The following is a 20,582-nucleotide window of genomic DNA, read 5'->3' on the forward strand; positions in this document are numbered from 1 at the left end:
TGGTTATCTGGAAAAAGACTTTACAGCCCACAGCGTTGAGCTAGCAAGCAACCTGGATGGCTACAGCGTCACCGAACCTCTGGCAGAAAACCCCACTCATATACTCTCCGAAACTATCAGAAATCACAGGGGCATCTATCTACCTCAAACTTGAGGTGACCCATCTTCGTCAATGCTCCTGACATATCTCAAGTACCGTCAAAATGTAGAATCTGCAGCCTTCATATTCGTTCAAATATCGTGGAATCTCTCACTTTATCAAGAAGGCAAAAGAGAATCATGGCCCATCTATCCACCTGATTATAGCTTCTGGTGGAAATGCCGGACTAGCTGCGGCGTGCGCTGCACACACGCTGGACGTTAAGTGCAGTGTGGTCCTTCCCGAAGGCGTGGCCGAAAGCACCCTAGATTTTTTGCAGCGAGAGAAAGCACACGTTATCGTAGCTGGGAAGCACTACGCAGAGGCTTTGCAATTGGCACAGAAACTTGTGCGGGATGATGACAACGCGTGGGTGATTGTTGAAGGTAAGTTATTGAATAAATCGGCCTAATATCTTCGTTTCAGGATCCTTGTTCCCGCATACGATGAACCCCTACTATGGGAAGGACATAGCTCCATGATTACGGAGATCAAGAACGAGCTGGGGGTAAAACCCGACGCTATCTTCTGCAGTGTCGGGGGTGGAGGCCTTCTGGGAGGGATCATCGTCGGCTGCAAGAACGAGAATTGGGATGATGGTAAGCGAGAGAAATAAAATCATCATTCTTGCCTGCCTCACATATCCGCAATTAGTGCCTATTATTGGATTGGAAACAATAGGCTCGGATTGTTTTCACCACTCTCTTTCTCTCAACCGTACACCAGGCCATGTCGGCGAGAAAAAGTTGCCCCCTGGAGTAGATGTTATTCATGATGAGGAAAACGACCTGTATCTGGCCCACTTTAACAGCTTCTCTTCGAAGGCGTCGAGCTCACTGGGAGCTTCGCAGCCGTCGGTAGGCGTGATGAAGATGGCATTAGAAAGAACTGGGGGAATCAAATCAATCAGTGTGCCAGATGAACTCAGCATGAGTACCCTGGCATTATTTGCAAGTGAGTCCTTGGTGATGTGATTGGGACACCATTTGAACAAAAGCCAGATGATCATAAATTCCTTGTCGAACTGGCATGCTCCACGACGCTTGTCCCCGCGTATCATAAACCCTTGTTCGACAAATTAGTGCCTCTTTCGGACGCAGGCGAAGGCATCAAGCGTGTGGCGGTATTCGTTGTTTGCGGGGGTTTCAAGGTGTCCTTGACTGACGTGGCCGAATATCAAAAAATAATGGAAGAAGACGTGAGTAGAGAAGCTTGGACAATTCTAGGGAACGACTGGGAGTCGTTCAGCTTGGAGAGGTGACCATCCGGAAAAATTGGTTAGATAGAGTACTGGATATTCATACATCGCATAAATGCGTCATGCTGGCCGACATTACCGTTAAAGTGGCTGGAGGATAAGACAACGATTTGCTGCGTACGATGGTAACAGCTTCATTCTCTTGCCTTAGCTTCGGCCTCTTCTGCCTCTCGCGCCGCGCGTTTTGCCAACCTCTCTGATTTGATCCTGGCGAGTTCCTCTCGTACGCCGCTCTGGTCCGTTGGTATTTGCTTCGCACATGTTTGAGTTGAACGGAAAAGTGTGTGAGACAGGAAAGTCATCACCTGTATGGTTCTATCAAGAGAGGGGAAGAGCTTATCCCGATACTGAAAGATTCAAGGCATATAGAAACGATCCAATGACGGTGGGCGAGGACGTACCGGAACGACGTGACGCCTATACCATTCTGGGTCCCCGAAATGAACGAGTGCTGCAATGGGAACAAAGAGGTAGAGACTAAATTTGAAAACCTCGAGATTGGGTCCTCCCATAGTCGAATGAAAGGGCGTGACTTGGTCGTGACCGCGTGACCACAACTTCCACCAGAAACCGCGTCTTACTATCGGCGCGCTCAACTCCTTCCTTGTCTAGGGCGCGCCTTCGGACAAAGCGCACGACAAGGAAAGCCTGATATATTAGCTAAACACCCACCACCGCCACCGCCTAAAATCCAACACAAGCAGAACAAAGGAAAACTGATTTTGGTATTCCAAACGGCTCATTGTGAATGTCTGGCCAAAGGACGACTAGAAGTCTCGATCGACGGTGCTAATTGAATTCGGTTTACTCATAACCGCAAAGGTCTGCTCGTTCACCTTCCATGCGTTGCGCTTGGACTGAGGTGTCCCGTGCATGAATGTACAGGTTGTTTCAAGTTCTTCTCATCCACCTCATATCCTCACACGAAACATATAGACGGAGCTGCCCGCATCGGATCTACGCTCTCCCCCGAGCTCCCCAACGCAGTATTCGCGAAAGTGGGCCAGGCGGCCATCCGGAACGTCGCCAACAATACATTGTTGGACAAGGTGAGGAGGAATATATTCATTGCGCATCGGTTGAGGACGGTTGTTGAAGCAGGTGAGTACCCTTGTCTTCCTCCCCAAGCGCCTGGAGTATTCTTGCCTCTCTGTGGGCGTCTTCCTTCTTGAATCCACACCCACGTCTTCCTTGACCGGACCCACACTGGTATTGTCTCCCTTTACTCACCCAAGCGCGGCTTACTTACTCAACCTCCTAGCCCCATTGTGCTCAAAGAAGGAAAAGTAGTAGAACAAGGGACACACAAGGAGCTCATGCAGGAGAAGGGGCTGTATTCTAGTATGTGGCTGCAACAGGCGTTTTTGGAAGGAGCCGGTAATGGGGTTCTGGAGTAGCCTTCCCTCCGTTTACAGTCAACGTAGTTTTCCTACGCTGTCTGCTTGCTTATGTGTCTACATAGCTTCTGGTGAATTTTAGAAAGCGGAGACGCCCAATGCCACACTGACCTCGCGTTACCGCTCCTTGAAAAGCTTCTTGATCTCCCCCCTCAACTCCTTCCTCACGTCCTTAAAAGCGCTCCTCTCAACGGGCACCTCAATCCTGATATTACTCGGCCATTCCTCCCCTTCTTTCAGAAAACCCTCCTTTTGCTTCTGTATCAAGTCGTCTCTTTGTCTTTGTAAGAGGTCAAGGACGGTAGGTCGGTGGAGATCATTGTATTGCGGTTCGGGGGCGGGAATGATGGTGGCTTGCCCTGGACTGAGGAGCGAGCGGGGAATGACGCGGACGAGGCGGGGAAGGGTGGCCTGCATGCTGAGAAACCGTAAACGAAAGGATGCCTGATCGCGGTTTTCCACACGGATTACTATTGTCTTGTCCTCCACTTGCCTTGGGATCTTCAAACTTTCACAAAAGATGTATTTATGCGCGACATCTATCGCCTTGAAAATTGAGTGTAGACTTCTTACAGTTGGATTCCATGAAGTGAGTTCTTGAGTCTTTGGTTGATGCAACGAGTTTTTAATCTGTGCACTTAGATGAGCCATGCTTTCGTAGGCGTACTGACCTGCGCACGCATCCACTTCATAGAAGTAGATCGTACTGGGTTGCAGAGATTCGGCGCCCGTGTCAAACTCAACAGCGAATGAAGGAGGCTCTGCCAAGGGAGGCCCTTGGGCTCTACGGCAATGTCAGGCGGAATTCCATGGTCAACTGTCCCAGCAGCCAGATACCTAGGATCTTCATTCATCGGCGCATGCTTGATCGCGTGAGGACTCAATACCAATGCGAGCAAGATTGCGTCAATTGTGCTGGCTGTTTTTTCCCTCTTTACGCTTTGGTGGGCGAGGAGGAACTGAATATACCTGTTGCTTTCTTGACGTTGCTGATACCGATGGCGTAGAATGTGGGTTTTAATTTTGGGTACGTCAGGCCTGGTCCTGCTCTTTTGGTTTGTAGCCGGAGGCGTTGCGTCGAGATATTTCGTGAGTTGATGTTTTCGATGTGCGTACGCTGAACCGTTGTACAATATTCTCATCATTGGTGTCATGTCGTGCTTGTCTTGCCTATGGGGTGTCATCGGCGAATAATACCTCCGATGTAAAGCCTCTCTATTGGCTGGTCGCCTCTTCAGGCGATACCATCGCACGAAAAGTCAACACCTCAGACACCTCAGCCTTTGCAAACATTTGCGGATGTTGCTCATCGCGAGGTTCGTTCCTTTTTGTTATCATTATATTACTTACTCATCTACGTTCAGTCTGGGGCGTTATCTGGCTAATCTAAGTTCTCATATTCTTTGCCCTTGGGGTCATCGTCGGCCTTGTTGCTTTCAAGATGACTCCTTTAACCTTTTCACCCGATCTGAACTGTAAACCCGCCATTGCAACCACGCTCCGCTCCATTCACTAGGCATCCTCTCCTCCATCTTCGACGGTTCGACACCCAACATCTTCATGCCGGCTTTGCAAGTTTTGGGCCACGGCGAGCTGCTAAAGGTAATGTAACGAAGTTACTAACTCGCCTAACAGGATCCTGGTTAACATCGCTGGCCATAAAATATCGAGGTAACTATATTGTTTCTTTTTCTGTGTACGTTAGGTGTGGTGTGGAGGTGGAGGTGCGCACGGGGGGAGTGTGGTGCTGGGGCGACATAGAGGCTCTGTCGTGACCGGCGAGGTGGGCGGTTGATCTCGCGGAGTAGTGGAGGTGTCCGTTTGGCGAGAGGCGGCTTACTACGGGGGGCTGGGACGGTACCGACACCGTGAACCAGGGCAGGAGCCGTTGAGCGTTGGCATCCATGTCGCCGTGAGGAGGCTGGACAGTCACACGCCTTCGGAGAGCTGGGGGAGAGTGTGATGCTGGTGCGACATAGCGGCTCTGTCGTGACCGGCGAGGTAGTCATCCGTCTTCGGAATCGTTCACCACGTGTGCAACGCCCAGTTTTTCCCTTGCTGGTTCTCTTGCGATCCTAAATATAGGACTCGCTGGAAATCAGCAAGCGTTGATTCATGAGGGTTTTGCGCTACATAAAGCACCGTTGAGTAACACCAGGGAAGACCACGATATTGGATACCTAGCGATTTGACAAGCGCATCGTTATCAAACCTCAGCCTTTCGTGAGTTCTCATTGTGAGACGAAGTCACGTTTAGTAACGCGAAACACTTTGTGCTTGCCTCTTCAACGAAATTTCCTGATTCCTGTATAAAATGTGAATGCCGAAAAGACTAATTTGTTGGTAAAACCCTACCGAATGCCTGACCATGATATACTGGAAGAACCAACGCCTTGAGAGCTCATCGGTGCAGGACGACTTCTTTGTGCATCATCCCGGGGACCTCTCCATTGGCTTAAGCTTGTTTTGGTTTCAAATACGACAGACTTTCGTGTTCGGATAAGCGAGCAAGTCGCGCGTTATGTGGATCAATTCGAAGAATCGAGGACGACGATTCACCCAAAATTTGTATGACAGGGCCATAGTATGATGTAGAGCCTGAGCGCTGAGCACTGTCGCTTTTCAATGATGAGGGCTTCGATCCGCAAAGCTCCTCCGTCCATTTCATACAGATGCGACGTGCGTGCATTACAGCTGGGTGACCTCTGTTGTCCAATGTTTAAGAACGGCAATGTTCCTACTTGCGGAGTCGATATAATGATGGCAACCGCATGCTTGTGGATTTTCGGAAACGAGGCATGGACGAAGTGGCGTTCTGCGTCGAAAGCAAAATCATCCAGTTGTGTCGGAGCTTCAAGTCGGCATCGTTCTGATCAGTAACCACTCCCAATGTTCGTGATTTGTCTAGAACACATACCAGTTGCGAGTGCGGCCTCGTAGCACGAAGGGTGTTCTCGCTAAGCCCCAGCCGCACGAGGTTCCTGACGTGTGAAGTGATATTTTATTTTTAGCCAGGTATGTGTCTTGTGGTGTTTTGTGTCGTCATCCCCAGGTCATCCCTTCAAAGTGAGCTATAAAAGTCAGACATGTTATCTCCTTCTATTCCCCAACAATCATGGCGCTTTCCAAGGTACATACATGTTCTGCCTCCACACGTCTGCTTCTCCCTCATCCGTTCAACTCTAGCATGTCAATGCCGACCACCTCATTCAAAAGTCTCATGTACGCATATATGCCACTTATTGACGACACCTTGCTCATCAACTCCAAGGACAAACACGCAACTCATGGCGAATTTGCTGCAGAACAAGCACAAGAAGCAACATATTCATATGGCTCTCGTTATGGAACCAATCCTGTTCCAAAATATCGTATCTCCTCTAAAGTCAGCCTAACATCATCCGCTTCTTCTATCTTCTGAATAACAATTGTTCTGTAGGGTGTTTCTGCGGACGCCGCCTATCAGATCATTCACGACGAACTTAGCCTTGGTTAGATCTTTAATTATAACTTGGGGATCTCCATCTGATTTCCTCAGATGGATCTACCGTCCTCAATCTGGCGTCCTTCGTCCATACCTGGATGCCTCCTCAAGCTGACAAGCTTGTTCACGAAAATATCACGAAAAATTTGATTGGTTCGTCTCGCACGTTGATAAAAGGGAATAAATGCTCATCGAATTCTGGTCTGAAGACACGGATGAATACCCCGCTACGCGTGAGTTCTCAGTAATGAGCTTGTATGACCCTTTCTGATGACCTCATTAGAGATCATCCACACGCGTTGTACGTTTCGATCCTTCCCAATACAAGATACACTAATTTTGTGTGTCAAGGCATCTCCATTCTTGCAGACGTGTGGCACGCGCCATCATCAAAGCAGGCAATCGGAACTGCGACAACAGGCTCCTCGGAAGCCATCCAACTCGGAGGCCTTGCCATGAAAAAGATTTGGCAGGCAAAACGCAAAGCTGCTGGAAAGAGTATTCACGAGCCTGGGTTAGTCATATTGACTTGTTTCCCAATTTATCGAACCATCTTTTCAGGCCTAATATTGTCATGGGTGCAAACGCTCAGGTTGCATTAGAAAAATTTGCTCGATATTTCGACGTTGAGTGCAGGCTGGTCCCCATATCTGTACAAAGTAAATACAGGTTGGACCCCAAAGAAGCGATCAAGTATGTGGATGAGAATACCATTGGTGTTTTCGTCATCCTTGGGAGTGTGTGACATTCTTGTTGGGCAACGCTGTGGAAGCTGACACGTTCAAGGCACTTACACAGGGCACTACGAGCCAGTCAAGGAGATTTCGGATCTCTTAGACGAATATGAAGCCAAAACAGGAAATTCTGTGCCCATTCACGGTGGGTTCCCCACTGAATTCGTCAACTCCGAATGCCTACTCAATTTGATCTTACCTCAGTCGACGCCGCGTCTGGCGGATTTATTGCCCCCTTTGCCCACGTATGCCTGCATTGTTTCGTATCCGTGAAGGACCAACATTGACGTAATAAAAGCCAAAACTATTGTGGGACTTCAAACTTCCCCGCGTCGTATCAATCAACACCTCGTTAGTCAATGTCCCCCTCCTAAGCGTCACGCATTCTTACAACCGTCATTTAGGGGTCACAAGTTTGGCCTGAGTTACGTGGGCGTCGGGTGGGTTGTATGGCGAGACAAGGCTCACCTCCCTAAGGATTTAATCTTTGAGCTCCATTATCTGGGTTCTGTTGAATATTCATTTTCCCTCAATTTTTCTCGACCTGCAGCACCTATCATTGCTCAATACTTCAACCTCCTGCATCTTGGTTTCGAGGGCTACCGCGAGGTTGCCCTTGATGATCTGAAGAACGCGAGGCTTCTGAGCCGTGCTTTGGAAAACACTGGCTACTATACAGTGTTGAGCGATGTCCATCGTTCGGTCGGGGCCGTTGGTGGCAAAGGTATCGACACACATGATGTTGAGGTTTGTAGCACGCTTTGAACTAACATCGCTGATTCACTTACATGAAAGCAGGCCTACGAGCCCGGCCTTCCTGTTGTCGCCTTCCGCTTCTCTGACGAGTTTCAGCAGAAAAATCCTGAAGTTGAACAAAAATGGATTCAAACTCTCTTGAGGGCTAAAGGATGGTGGGTTTATGTCCAGAACAGCCGTTATTGAGCTGTTAACATAACCAACTTTCAGGATCGTCCCCAATTACGAATTGGCTCCAGATTTGCAGCAGGTCCAAATTCTTCGTGTTGTAATCCGCGAAAACGTAACCGAGGTGGTGAGTTAACTGTGTTTTGCTTTCGGGGCCTCTTACTGAGATTGATTTTTGGCAGCTACTTGATAAACTTATCGCGGATATCGTGAGTGGACGCCATTTTGACTAACTCTGGAAGCAACTGACACCTGGCTTAGGTTGAGATAACGGAGGAGCTCGCTTCAAAAGCTTCCTCCGAACACGCCTTGAATGTGTTGGGGCAGATGCATGGTGCCAGAAAGAAACATGAACATAAGACAAGTACCTTTGATGCAGGCGAGGGCAGCGAAGCTTCTGGAACATACGCTCGTTCTTGCTAAATCTGTGACTTGGACACGTTATTACGGATACTATGCATCGACTTTGTGAACTCCCAAAATGTGGCTGCAAAACTCGTAAATGAAAGATTAACTTCTCTCTGGGTTGGAAAGTATACAACGAATAATCACCGTAGCGCGCCTACGGGCGCAAAGCCCGCTATGGCGTTTACATAAAAAGTAACTCTTTTTTTTTCTTTTCTTAAAAAGTGATTCTGGGATCCTTTGTTGGCTGCTCGTCGCCAAACCGCTTGTGCGGTTCGCTCCTCACAGCCAACGTCCCTTGAGAGCTGCAACCACTGTAGCAGGCCTACGGGCGCGCTCCAGCGATTAGATTAAAAAGAAATGAACTTTTTTTAAAAGTGATTTTTGCGATGCGCGGTTCGCCAACGTCGACGTCTCCTTTCTCTGGCTGGACGATGACAAAAGCGATGCAGACGTAAAGTATTCCACCGTGGGAGGGCTGGGACGATGATGAAAGCAGAATCCAAACATGTGCGAAATAGCTACAAACAACCATAACGTTTCCCACGGTGGAGCCCTTGAGAGCTGCAGGCTAAGACCCACTACTTACGTAGCGGGCACTTGAAGAACTGTAGGAATTCGAAGGCAAGCGCTCTGATGACTTGCCTGGATGCAGCGTCTACATGCAGATGTCAAGCCCCAGCGACTATTTACGAAAGAAGTAGGCGCCTCTTGCAACTTGCTTGAATCGGATCGTTTCACCAGGATAATATTATGTAAGTAGCTGGATCCCTGCATAAATTAAATCCACCACGGCCCGGCTAACCTCATCCCGAACGACGACCATGGCCGCAAAGCCTGGAGTCCCTTTGGAAGGCATCGACGACTTTCTGCTGGGCCTCTTTGGCACCGTTATTCCTCCTTGTCAACGTCTTGACCATGCCGTGAGGTACTTCAGTACATGGTCTGGAAGCGAGTTAGTCACTCAGTTTACCCCCATATCACTCCTCTCACTGACGAACACCTGCAGTAAACTCTTAATGGTACATTCCATTCATCCTTTCTCTAGGACGCGCGTTCATCCTTCGATATGATAATGCTGTAGCTGGCGCAATATGGTGTCAAAGTCCTTGCACCCCTGATCCAGGCCCGCGCGGAAATTCAATTTCGCGCTGGAAAGCGCGCAAAGCCCCTGTCTCCTTCGAGCGAAGGTCTTTCCAAGTTCGCAACTCACTTGGGCATTGCGCGACGCGTGTCTGGATTCTGGGGTTCGCGTCCTATATATCTGTCGCGCCCCATTCAATAACGAGATAACACACTTCATCAGGTATCCTCGCCATTATCAAGGGCTTATCGGCCCTTGAACGTTCGCGACCTGCGTCTCGCACCAAGCTTAACCTCGAGCGGTTCCAAGGATTATCCATGCTAATATTTTATCCTCTCGAGTATATTTCCTTTTTCTCCTCACCGTTGGCCCCTGTTCTGAAAGGAGTTTCGCCCAACGACTCCCTCAAAGCCTCCATCTGGAGTGTTCGGGCATGGGGGACCTATGTGGTTCTACAAGTTGCCCTTTTAATTGGAGAATGGAGGGAACTGGTGAAGACTGGCCGAGCCTTGAGTCGTGGAGAGAGTGATGCTGACCCGATGGCCGTTCGGAAGCGGAAGCAGGCTATCGCATACCAGATGGTGGCTAATGTCTCTCGGCTGCCTGTTATCCTTCATTGGTATGTCATGATTGGAGGGTCTATCGTGCTGCGTCCTGACATCTTCTCATCACAAGGTCGATGATTGGCGGATTGTATAAGAATGAGGTGAGGCCGATCCGTTTGTGATTTATCAGAATACTAAGAACCAAGGTTATCAGTTTTGGACCAACTTCCTTTCTTTCGTATCGGCTTTGGCTGCTATTCGAGGAGGATGGGAAGCCACTAGAGTACCCCCACCGAAACGCTGAGCGTTATTCGGAACCCCCCACCACTATTTTATGTCGAACTTGTTACCGCACTGCAACAATCTACGCACATTATAATCCATCTGTTGCCTTCCCCCCTTCTAGATCTGTATTGGGTGCGGTGTGGGGCTTTGTTTCATCTTTGCTACGTGAGCGCTGGTGGTTGGATTGATTCCAAGTATAGAGCAGGGTTCCAAAAGTAATGACAGCGATCGAAGCGGCACGGTGTCTTGCAACGAAATGTCAAAATCCAGAAAAGTAATGAAAACGATGGAGGACTATTCTTACGAGGTGATAATGTCACCAAATAGATAGCTGCCGAGGATTGATTGCAGAACGCTCTTCGCCGCCTAGAAAGCGCATTCAATTGAATGTCCTTCATGAAAGCTAGTAACTTACGGAAGAGAACATATGTGTTACCGGGCTTGTCACTTTGATCGATAACAAGTTCGCCACCCCAAGTAAGAACCCAAAGAAACCGGTAACACAGGTGCCTATCGCAAACACCCTGCAGTCGTGTCCACCTACCTTCCAGAGTGTCATCAAGGGGCCAGCTTCTCCGTTCCAAAAAATGAACGGCACGATAAAAACAGCTGACATGAGGTTGCCATAATACATCAGCTTGATGACAGAATTATCATTCCCGACATGGGCGTGGGCAGACTTGGTTAGCACTGCATGAAGAGCGAGCATGACGGAGGAAAGAACGCCGTATAATATGGGCAAAAGCGGGGGGTTTTCAATGACGCTAGAGGTGATGTAGGAGGAAGGGTGAAGACCAAGGAAAAAACCAAGAGTGACGACAAGTACTGAAGAAACGACGGCCGTCTTTGGAAGTGTGCGCGTTGCCACAGATGACAGGACAACAGTCATGGGCAGGAGGAGGCCCCGAGCTATCTGAGGGCGAACGACGCCGTCATTACATTAGGTTACTTCGGTATTTGAGGCTCGGAATCACCTACTTGAAAGAAGGAAGCATCGACAGTTGCAAGACATAGGGTGTTAAAAGAAAGGCCAGCAACACCAACGGTCACGAATGGTAAGAGCTTGATAGCTGTTTGACCATCCAAAACCGGTAGCCTTATTTTAAAAGGCAAAATGCGTTGGAGTCGGGCAGCGGAGGAAACGAAAGAGACCAGGTGGAGCAAAAGAACGGCTAGAACAAGTTGGATGAACAAGAAAGACATCGGGAGGGTAGGTGTAGCATTGAGTACGGCTTTGTTTACAAAGACCATCTAGTTTTCATGATAAAGGCTAGTGAGTAGGGCGACGAGTGGGTACGCAAACGCTCACGACCAGAGCTGCCCCGATATAGAACAGAATGACTGCTGCAACTTGAAAAGGCTGCCGCTCACCCTGAGGCTGAACCATGGTGGTCGAGAAGATGAGGAATTTAAAATCCTGTATTTTTATCTATCTACATTGATGTTGTCCTCGCCGCGAAGTTTGAAATAGCCAGGGCAAGGGGGTGGCGGAACGGGATTTGTCGAAGACGCGATTTTTCTTGGGGGGTTTTCTCTGAGATAGTCGTTGGGCCAGCCTGAGGCAAGTCATTAGATCTTTAGAGCTACCTGAAGGCCGTGACTTCCGTAGGATAGTGGCAACAGCAAGAGGACGAACTTGTTCCCATCAAAGTTACACAACACTTTGAGTAATTTACTATTTTTGGATAGGAAAATATTTTTGGCGATTGCCCACCATGCATCTTCCATATATGTTATATTTTCTGTTCGATGACCGGTCCTGGATTTCTTTTGTTGCCTCTGTCTTATGGAACCTCTTGCAGACGTGTCCCCCGTTCAAACGTGTGGGATGCCAACTTGCTCCCGCGCCTTGAGCGACAATGAGCTGTGAGCCCGCGCCCCTAATGTCAGCTCCGAACATATCTAACCCAAGGTCGAACTAGCTCCTACTTTCTTCCCAGCAGGGCAAGAGGCGCCAACGATATGTTTGGTGGGCTGACTGATACATATGTTCTACGATTTTTCCGGTGTTAATGTCGCCCACCAGTACATGTAACCTTCCGTGCCCCCGCGCACCTCGTTACCCCTCACAGATTGTCGCTGGCGTGGGCTATCTTGCGTTTGAGGCATCCACTTCTGGCCTCGCAGATCCACATGACTCCAGGAAGCTACGATGATGCACGTTTCGTGTATGTCTCCCTGGTGACCTATGTGTCGTCGCTAAACCGTTTCGTTTAGGTATTCTCCTCCGTCGACCCCCCAGCAGGCAGTTCTTCAAGCTCAAGACACTTTCGATGTTCTTACCGACAAGTCTGTCGACGACCTTGTTGATGACTACCTCAATGGCCCTCGATTTCTTTCCACCGACAGACTTTCCTATATCCATCTGGCTGCGCGTGTCGACGATACGTCTCTCGTTCGTGAATATAATCTATTAATGTATATCGCACACGTTGTGTGTGATGGCTATTCAGCACATGGAATCTGTAACTCTCTCTTCGTTTTGCTTGGTGGTTTGCATGCTCGCGGACTCTCAGTCAACAATAACGAAGAGTTAGCCGGTCTCCTCCAATACGAATGGCAAAAGAGATGGTCTTCTGCTCAGACAGATGTAGATGTTATCCCTCGGTGTGCTGAGCAGCGTATCCCCTCAGCATCTAACAAGTTCCTGGAAGTCGCCTCAAAATTGGAGTTCGCCGCTAGACAGAGTCGCTTCATCGTTGGTTTTTCCCCGGTTCTTTCAATGACGCAGCTGAGAGCCGCATACACAGGGCGGTCATACATTTCCAAAAGTGCCATCAGACACCCATCGCTCGGTCATCATGAACGCCTCCTTTGACGCCACCAAAACTGCAGCCATCCTCGCGAAATGCAGATCTGAACGCGTGACGGTGTCCAACGCGCTTTTTGTGATCTGTAATTTTGCCTGGATAAGCACTATGCGCGCTCTTGGTCTCACAGATAATTCAGAGACGCTGCCCATGATGATGTACACGGCCCTTAGCCTTCGGCCATTTTGCGCACCCCGACCCCCGCAAGAATCTTTTCTCTTTCTAGCCATCTCTTATCTAAATGTCATTCTCCCCTCATTTATGCCCTCCACAATCTCCGAGGCCGAAACCTTTTGGCATCGCGCTCGCTTGATCAGGCGACAATGTGCGAAGTACATTCAAAGTACCCTTCTGCCTTTGCGTGTGCAACATATGAGCAAGGAGCGTGGTATTCGTGCTAAAACTTTTGCCAAAGAGGATGACAACATCCTTCAGCAATCCAGCACAAGCACAAGCAGTCGCGTAATCTCCCGCCCACCACAGCATGTTTCCTCGTCCGCAAAGCCTGCTCTGGCAGTTCCCCAAAAGCCTCCATCAGTAGCCCTCATCGGCCTCTCTCAATTGAACAATCTCGATGATGTATATATTGCGGCGGATTATCCAGACTTTGATTTGTCTTATGTTGGCGGCCATACTCGGAAGCAACCAGGGGGAATGCTCCTGTTCACCCAAACATTCCGTGGGAAACTGTGGCTCATCTTCGGGTGGGATGCGTCTGCATACCAACAGGGCGTTGTTGAGGCTTTTTGGGAGAGGGTATGCAGTGGCGTGGAGGAGTTCATGTCGGACGGTGCCATGCAAAAAGTTGAGTGTAAGTTGTAAATGCATAGATCGCGACTTTCTAGAACTCTTGGGATTGCCCTGGAATATACTTCCACTTGTAAAGAATGTTGCCAATGCCATTTTAACTATCTAATCGTGCAAGGGTGGAAGAAGGTCCGTAATCTTGAATAGAAATGAAAGATAATAGGCAAAAACAGGGTTGCCTCGATGTGAGGGCAACCCGCGAGAAATGTATTTCACGGCCTCGATGTCCTGATCCTCTACGTTACAAACGGACGAGATGAAGAAGAAAAGAGGGAGCAGGAGGGTGGGTGAATGCAAGATACCGCTACCTCAGAAGGATGGGGTAGGAGGAAGAGAGAGGAAAGTTCGACTCTGCTCAACCTGAAACGCTGGTCTCAGAGACCAGGAATATCTCGGGGAGAGGAGATGTGTTACGTCCCCTAGGCACCCGTGCGCCCGATTAGACTACAGTAAAAATAATTCTAAACTCGACTAATCGTGCAAGGGTGGAAGAAGGTCCGTAATCTTGAATAGAAATGAAAGATAATAGGCAAAAACAGGGTTGCCTCGATGTGAGGGCAACCCGCGAGAAATGTATTTCACGGCCTCGATGTCCTATTACCTATAAATGTGAGTGAGGGAAAGGGAAGGGGGGGAGATTATATAAGTGTCTTTTGAAAAAGGAAGAAAGAAGTTGAGTGGAGTGGAGTGGAGTGATGTTTGTAAGAGGCCGGGATAAAAATCTGAGGCAGTACAAGTCAGAGAAAATAGTCCAATGTTAAATGAAAAAAGTCAAAAGATCAAATGTTCGTAGCTGGTTGGTGGGCAGGGTGCCCAAATAACATAGCTTGGAGAAGAACAGGATTCTTTCTGATGTAGATCTGAAAGGTATCCGATGCCCATCGTCCAATGGCTTGAATGATGTTGGGAGGTACACCAGCTTCAGCAAGAGAAGTGGCACCTCCAGCACGCATAGATTGGCCTGCAATATCGGCAGGGAAGAAACGACGGAGTCGTTTCATGAACCAGGAGCGGGTCGGCACACTGCCAGACTCACGCAACCAAAGTTCAGGTTTTAACGGATGAAGGGTGTCTCGTGATTGTAAATATGAGGTGAAAAATGAGTATGGGTCGGTTGGGAGGTTTGTCTTTTCGATGATAATCAAGTTTCCTTCATAGAAGCGGTCGGCCTTGTGGCCAGGCAGCCAAAATGAGTAGGATTTCTCGGTGATATCAACAGTGTGCCGGAGGATAACTTTCCGATAATTGCGCTGTGCAACTTTGTCTGGGAAGGTAATCTCTCCAAGACGCATGAGGCCATGGAAACCTGTCTCTAGCATTGAGAGGAATAGCTTGTCATCATGACAAGTGGAAGACCCTATGGCAGAGATGACAGTTTGCAGATCAGTGGTTGACAGTGGGCGTTTTCGTTTTACAGGAGTTCCAAAGCGGCGTTGACATCCTGTCATAGTACGTGACACAAGCATAGAGTTGCGGGTTTTCCTCACATCTGGGAAGAAAGGTTCAAGCTGATTGCAGATCCCGGATAGATAAGAATTGATGGAAGAGGGTTTGATATGTGATGACATGTAGACAGCATAAAAGCTGAGAGTTTGTTCAGTGGGTGTGATATCGAACTTGTGGATTTTGCAGAACGTGAGATATGAGTTCAGGGCTGATGTGTATGTGATGTGAGAAGAGTTGTCGATGGACATCCCCAATGCAATTGACCGTTCATGAACTAGACGATCAAGAGTCCATGGTTCACGCTGGGGTTGGCGAGAACCATGTGAAATAGAAATCATTTATTAATTACCCCCAGCGTAGGTGATCGAGGGGGCTGCAGATAAAGGTAACAATGCGTAACATCGGAAGAGGTGGGTCGAGACATATCAGGGATGAAATTACTGGGAGGACGGGCACTCAGGTCCTTTGTGGCCACCCTTGGAGCACTTGTTGCAAACATGGAGTCGACGACACTGGCTGCCATCAAGCAAGCACAGCCCCTCATTCCATCGGTTGCATGCCTCCTGTTTCTTGCGTGAAGTCGAGGGTACCTTTGAGATAGGTAAGCGTTGCACAACAGCTGCACCAATGGAATCCATGTGTGCGGTTCTAAGATCGGCAAATTTGTCGAAATGAGTGAGCTCGAGATCACGTCGGCTGCCGACACGACGGCGAACAGCCTTGTCGAAAAGAATAACTCGGTCATGGAACAGGATATCAGTTGCTGCAAAAAGTGCGATGATGTACTCAGCATAGTCGGCCAGTTCTCCCGCACGATGAGGGAAAGCCATTGACGTTGCGCGAGATGCTCTATTCCAAGCGATTGTCCACTCCCCCGCACTTGAAACAATTTTGGTTGGGGCAACGGTTCCAAATTTGATATCGAGATCACCGATTGACTCAATGCGCTCGTCGTTATTGGATGTCGAGTAATAACCTGTAAGTACCGTGTCGAGGTTGACAGCGCGACCCGCAAGAATGTTCGTCCATTCGGAGTCTGGGAATTCAGGGCATGTGGGTGAGTTGATGAGGGATCGCTTCGTGCCCTTAGGGTCGACTGAATACAGTTTGAGGAGGTCGAGTGAAGCTGTGAGGGAAGGGGATAAAGTGACCGAATGTATGAAATCTGAGACAACCCATGGGTATTGAGACTCATCAGGTTTTGCACGTTTCGTTGGGCGAGACAGTTCCTCCTCATCAAATTGCTCTTCAACAGGTGATTTTGAACGTTGCCTATTGCCGCGGCGTTCGGCTTCGGAAAGGTGGTGTTCGTGGTTTTCAAGGATGACGATATAGCGCGCAAAGGCCTCTTCGACTCCTGTCGGGTCTGCTGGTAATGCGTCGGTGAGTGTGGTGTAGATTCGGCTAAGTGCTGTGGCTTTTGAGATGTTTGAGGCACGAAAGTCTTCGATTGGCTTGTTGCAAGCAGCAAGGGCAGCGATAGAAACTGGGGCATTCCCAAGCGTTCGAACTCGACTTTGCCCAGATTCCGGTGACAAGGATCGGCGATTACCAGAACCTTGTTCACCGGAAGTTGTTCCTGGATGCTGTTGATCACTCGCACCGTTGTTACCACCTTGAGTAGTGTCGTTGTTACCACCAGAAATAGGAGTTTCAAGAGGAGTAGGAGTTGCATCAACGACATTGCCAGTAGACATGAGATGAAATGATGAGGATTTGATCCGATGCAACTAAGAGTTGTAATATGAATGCAAGATACCGCTACCTCAGAAGGATGGGGTAGGAGGAAGAGAGAGGAAAGTTCGACTCTGCTCAACCTGAAACGCTGGTCTCAGAGACCAGGAATATCTCGGGGAGAGGAGATGTGTTACGTCCCCTAGGCACCCGTGCGCCCGATTAGACTACAGTAAAAATAATTCTAAACTCGATGAATAGAATTTGGGTGGATAACGTTTTCTGGAGCACGACGAAATACACTGGCACAAACACTCGGTTTCGCAGACGCGCCTTCACGCGCCTTGGACGCGTTTAACGTTCCCTTTGAGTTATTAACGCATTCCTAACCTTATACCTTCAACTTTAATGGCTTCCATCGCACCATTGTGAGTCTTCGTTATGCTGAACTTTGATGGCTTTCAAATGACTGTTGGTCAGAGCAACACCTCCCTTAACCCGCGCATCAACCGTCGTTCTTCCTCTATCGGATAAAACCCCGTCATTCATCATCGGCCAAGCGAAGAAGTCCTATAAACATCAGTACTCCAACATCTACTTTGTGAGGCTAAGACTTCTAAGAGAGGTTGTGGAAAAACGAGCCAAGAAACTATGGGAACATCTTAATGGTATGGTTCACTTCTCCGATATGTTAACACTCGCCAATGCCTCTTTGTCTAAAGGAAATCCTGTCTTGATTCCGCGGGTTCTTGAAGTGACCAAATCGCACCTTTGTTATGTTGTTGGGACGGTGTACATGGACATGCCGCTCAAGCCAAACGTTATGGAGGATATTGCTCGGGATGTGAGCGTTGGAGCCCCTGTCGAATTTCTTAGGCTCATGCCCTGTAGAACTCGATCCCTCCGCCTCCACCTCCTTTAACATTCTACTCGCCAGACGACAACGTCATGCTTGAGGACGAGTCGGGACGCATTCGACTAGTGGGTGATCGCCTGAAAGACGCCCGACTAGTCACTGGCGTAATCATCGGTGCACTAGGAATGGAAACACCCAATGGTGACTTTGAGGTGGTGGATATCTGCTGCGCGGAAATGGCGCCCCGACCATCCGCCTCGGAAGGGACGAATTCTGCAGGAGATGAGATGGACGTTGACGGTATGTGGCTTGAGCGAAGTACCAAAAAACATCTTTTATACAGAAACACAGATCAGACGACGTCTCCTGCGAGTGACGAGTGGATTGGCGTGGTTTCTGGGCTTGATATAGGTTCGCTTTCACCCTCCGATGCTCAGATACAGATGTTGGTGGAATATCTGACGGGGGAGGTTGGTGGGGTCGAGCAGCAAATCTCTTCAGCCCAAATATCACGGCTTATCATTGCAGGGGATTCCCTTGCCACAATCGCTCCCAGCGGGAGAGAAACTGTATACGAAGACAAAAAAGCTGTATGTGGTCATTTATCGATCCCTTTGTTAACAGTTAGTTCTTACATACTCAACTTCACCTTGAACTTCAGCGCCGTTATGGCAACGACGTCGCATCATTTTCTCGTCATCCCATACTGAACTTGTCAGCGCATCTTCTGGACCTCGCCCTCGTCATGCCCATACATATATTGCCTGGGGAGAGTGATCCTTCAGGTGTAATCATGCCACAACAACCACTTCCTCGAGCAATGTTTGGTGAAGCCTCCAAATTGACGACATTCTCTTGCGAAACAAATCCTACCTACTTAAAGATCGCGACCTCAGAAGAGTCACCAAATTCGTCATCTGCCGCGCCAAATCGACCCATTGTGGAACGGACTCTACTCATAAATTCAGGCCAACCTCTAAACGACATATTTAAATACTTACCTAGCCCGCCTCATACGCGCCTTTCAATATTGGAATCGACGATAAGATGGAGACATATGGCACCGACAGCTCCTGACACCCTCTGGTGCCATCCGTACTTCGCGGAAGACCCATTTCTGATATCAGAAACACCTGACATATATATTGTAGGCGGTCAAAAGGCTTTTGGGACAAAACTCCTTCTAGATAACAGCAAGGAGGCGGAAGAAAAAGGAAGTTCACGGCCACGATGTCGAATTGTGATGATACCCAGTTTCGCTCGAACAGGAACACTGGTCCTCGTCAACCTTCGATCGTTGGATGTCAGACGCGTCAATTTCGCTGTACAAGGCATGACCGGAGGAGGTGAAAAAACTTGGCAAGGTCCGCTTGTTAAAGTTCTTGTCGTCTTCCTCTTTTCATTTTGATATGTGCAGAAAAAACAACACGTTCCCCCAGTCCAACTCCCGCAGAACCATTGTCATCTGCTCCGCCATCCAGCCACAGTCCTGAGCCAATGTGACGTTCCTGGTTCTATAGTAAATATATTGTTGTAGGTTACATGTGGGTATACAGCAATTATGTTGTCTCAACTCCTTCTCCAAGATCCCACTGCATGGCAGACGGAATCCAATACGCCCTTCCACTACGTTCATCTTGTTCATCTAGCCAGCAGAGCCCATCACGTAGCAGCATATTTTCCAATGCTGCGCGTGCGCGATCCCGTGTCCATCCTTTGCGATGTATGAGCATGTCCTCGATAATTCTCCCCCCCTCTTCCTGTGCGATAGAAAGAACAACAGTCTGGTCTTCGTCGAGCTGTTTCATCACGCTTCGAACCATTTTGGTTCCCCCGATTTCGACTATCTGATATCCAGCACCTAACGGTTGCAACGTCTTGACACTCCGCACAATATCGTCTTCGGTGATCGCGCCCTCGCTTATACCACGAAGCTTGCTCACAAGCCTTATAAGCTCTGACATCTCTATCAAACCACCGTTCCTTTCCCTTGTGCTAACACAGACATCAATGATCTGCACCCCGAGTTCGTGTTGCCAGTCGCCTAGCCCAAGTAGCTCAGCCCACCAGCCGCCTTTCCGTGGGCCAGCGAGAGGATCCACGCCAATTGAAGAACACATCTGTTGAAAGGCATATCTGAAAGATGGGTCGTTCTTGATGGATTTACGGTGTGTGGTAGCAAAGTGGACCAGAGCGGTGCGGAATTGATTAAGTTGTAGATGGAGGTGATCAACTTGTGATTGGGAGAGCGCCGAAGAAAGCTCAGCAAAGGAACGTTGTGACTGCTCTTGCCTGTCGAAAGCCGCCAGACCAACACCCCTTCTGTGCATCCTGGATGTGCGATCTCAGCGTCGTTATTTGGATCACGTTCTACATAATCACCCCCATTCATAGCATCTACAAACAATACACGCGATTCACGAGTCTCAATGACGGGAAAGATGTGTTGTGTTTTCTCATGCTTCTGACAAGGCTGTGTGATACGATTAGCATCTACGCCGGTTTACGCCTCAATTTGTTCGCAGGGCTTTATTGTCCATACTTCTCGCATACCACACCATCAAGGAATCAGATGATGTGGGCTGCTCGGCGTCATCCGCAAAACAAGGATGATAACCCCATCCTGGGACTCGAGTCTATCTTCACCATCTCCAACTCCGAGTCGGATACTTGCCGACACTGTCCGTCGTGAATTAATGACGAGCGCCTACCGTTTCACCGGTGGACAAGGAAT

At 48.8% G+C, this 20,582-nt stretch overlaps 9 protein-coding genes across 9 annotated transcripts; 4 read left to right on the top strand and 5 right to left on the bottom strand.

Annotated features, from left to right (window-relative positions):
• Nucleotides 1–80: 80 nt before the first annotated feature.
• On the top strand, nucleotides 81–1,322 carry LACBIDRAFT_167586 (uncharacterized protein; the record flags this gene model as incomplete). Its single annotated transcript, XM_001878186.1, has 6 exons — nucleotides 81–155; nucleotides 210–508; nucleotides 566–738; nucleotides 794–903; nucleotides 964–1,093; nucleotides 1,141–1,322. Coding segments are annotated over 6 exons (969 nt in total), but the record flags the coding sequence as incomplete, so codon positions are not given.
• A 209-nt stretch (nucleotides 1,323–1,531) lies between these two features.
• Nucleotides 1,532–1,909, bottom strand: LACBIDRAFT_315917 (uncharacterized protein; the record flags this gene model as incomplete). The annotated part of the gene is made up of 3 exons (XM_001878543.1): nucleotides 1,532–1,648; nucleotides 1,703–1,744; nucleotides 1,799–1,909. 3 exons carry the CDS (start codon nucleotides 1,907–1,909, stop codon nucleotides 1,532–1,534), a joined length of 270 nt encoding a protein of 89 aa, XP_001878578.1.
• An 805-nt stretch (nucleotides 1,910–2,714) lies between these two features.
• Nucleotides 2,715–3,211, bottom strand: LACBIDRAFT_315918 (uncharacterized protein; the record flags this gene model as incomplete). The annotated part of the gene is made up of 2 exons (XM_001878544.1): nucleotides 2,715–2,851; nucleotides 2,906–3,211. The coding sequence occupies one exon, from the start codon at nucleotides 3,209–3,211 to the stop codon at nucleotides 2,912–2,914; it is 300 nt and encodes a 99-aa protein (XP_001878579.1). The 3' UTR covers nucleotides 2,715–2,851; nucleotides 2,906–2,911.
• Nucleotides 3,212–5,909: 2,698 nt separating this feature from the next.
• On the top strand, nucleotides 5,910–8,359 carry LACBIDRAFT_315921 (glutamate decarboxylase; the record flags this gene model as incomplete). The annotated part of the gene is made up of 17 exons (XM_001878187.1): nucleotides 5,910–5,924; nucleotides 5,981–6,016; nucleotides 6,066–6,179; nucleotides 6,234–6,285; nucleotides 6,333–6,431; nucleotides 6,488–6,511; nucleotides 6,562–6,579; nucleotides 6,630–6,792; nucleotides 6,840–7,015; nucleotides 7,065–7,157; nucleotides 7,217–7,257; nucleotides 7,311–7,363; nucleotides 7,417–7,759; nucleotides 7,811–7,923; nucleotides 7,979–8,063; nucleotides 8,119–8,145; nucleotides 8,198–8,359. 17 exons carry the CDS (start codon nucleotides 5,910–5,912, stop codon nucleotides 8,357–8,359), a joined length of 1,614 nt encoding a protein of 537 aa, XP_001878222.1.
• Nucleotides 8,360–9,240: 881 nt separating this feature from the next.
• LACBIDRAFT_189532 (uncharacterized protein) lies at nucleotides 9,241–11,642 on the bottom strand (the record flags this gene model as incomplete). Its single annotated transcript, XM_001878545.1, has 5 exons — nucleotides 9,241–10,500; nucleotides 10,560–10,621; nucleotides 10,671–11,168; nucleotides 11,234–11,506; nucleotides 11,553–11,642. 5 exons carry the CDS (start codon nucleotides 11,640–11,642, stop codon nucleotides 10,344–10,346), a joined length of 1,080 nt encoding a protein of 359 aa, XP_001878580.1. The 3' UTR covers nucleotides 9,241–10,343.
• A 472-nt stretch (nucleotides 11,643–12,114) lies between these two features.
• Nucleotides 12,115–14,104, top strand: LACBIDRAFT_324930 (uncharacterized protein; the record flags this gene model as incomplete). Its single annotated transcript, XM_001878188.1, has 6 exons — nucleotides 12,115–12,121; nucleotides 12,168–12,224; nucleotides 12,282–12,423; nucleotides 12,473–12,968; nucleotides 13,006–13,876; nucleotides 14,046–14,104. The coding sequence occupies 6 exons, from the start codon at nucleotides 12,115–12,117 to the stop codon at nucleotides 14,102–14,104; spliced, it is 1,632 nt and encodes a 543-aa protein (XP_001878223.1).
• A 1,651-nt stretch (nucleotides 14,105–15,755) lies between these two features.
• Nucleotides 15,756–17,015, bottom strand: LACBIDRAFT_315926 (uncharacterized protein; the record flags this gene model as incomplete). Its single annotated transcript, XM_001878546.1, has 1 exon — nucleotides 15,756–17,015. One exon carries the CDS (start codon nucleotides 17,013–17,015, stop codon nucleotides 15,756–15,758), a length of 1,260 nt encoding a protein of 419 aa, XP_001878581.1.
• Nucleotides 17,016–17,400: 385 nt separating this feature from the next.
• Nucleotides 17,401–19,256, top strand: LACBIDRAFT_324932 (uncharacterized protein; the record flags this gene model as incomplete). The annotated part of the gene is made up of 5 exons (XM_001878189.1): nucleotides 17,401–17,420; nucleotides 17,473–17,836; nucleotides 17,884–18,148; nucleotides 18,200–18,438; nucleotides 18,510–19,256. 5 exons carry the CDS (start codon nucleotides 17,401–17,403, stop codon nucleotides 19,254–19,256), a joined length of 1,635 nt encoding a protein of 544 aa, XP_001878224.1.
• A 151-nt stretch (nucleotides 19,257–19,407) lies between these two features.
• On the bottom strand, nucleotides 19,408–20,178 carry LACBIDRAFT_232944 (uncharacterized protein; the record flags this gene model as incomplete). Its single annotated transcript, XM_001878547.1, has 1 exon — nucleotides 19,408–20,178. One exon carries the CDS (start codon nucleotides 20,176–20,178, stop codon nucleotides 19,408–19,410), a length of 771 nt encoding a protein of 256 aa, XP_001878582.1.
• Nucleotides 20,179–20,582: the final 404 nt, after the last annotated feature.

This window comes from Laccaria bicolor, genomic scaffold, assembly GCF_000143565.1.
Source record: "Laccaria bicolor S238N-H82 LACBIscaffold_6 genomic scaffold, whole genome shotgun sequence".
NCBI lineage: Eukaryota > Fungi > Basidiomycota > Agaricomycetes > Agaricales > Hydnangiaceae > Laccaria > Laccaria bicolor.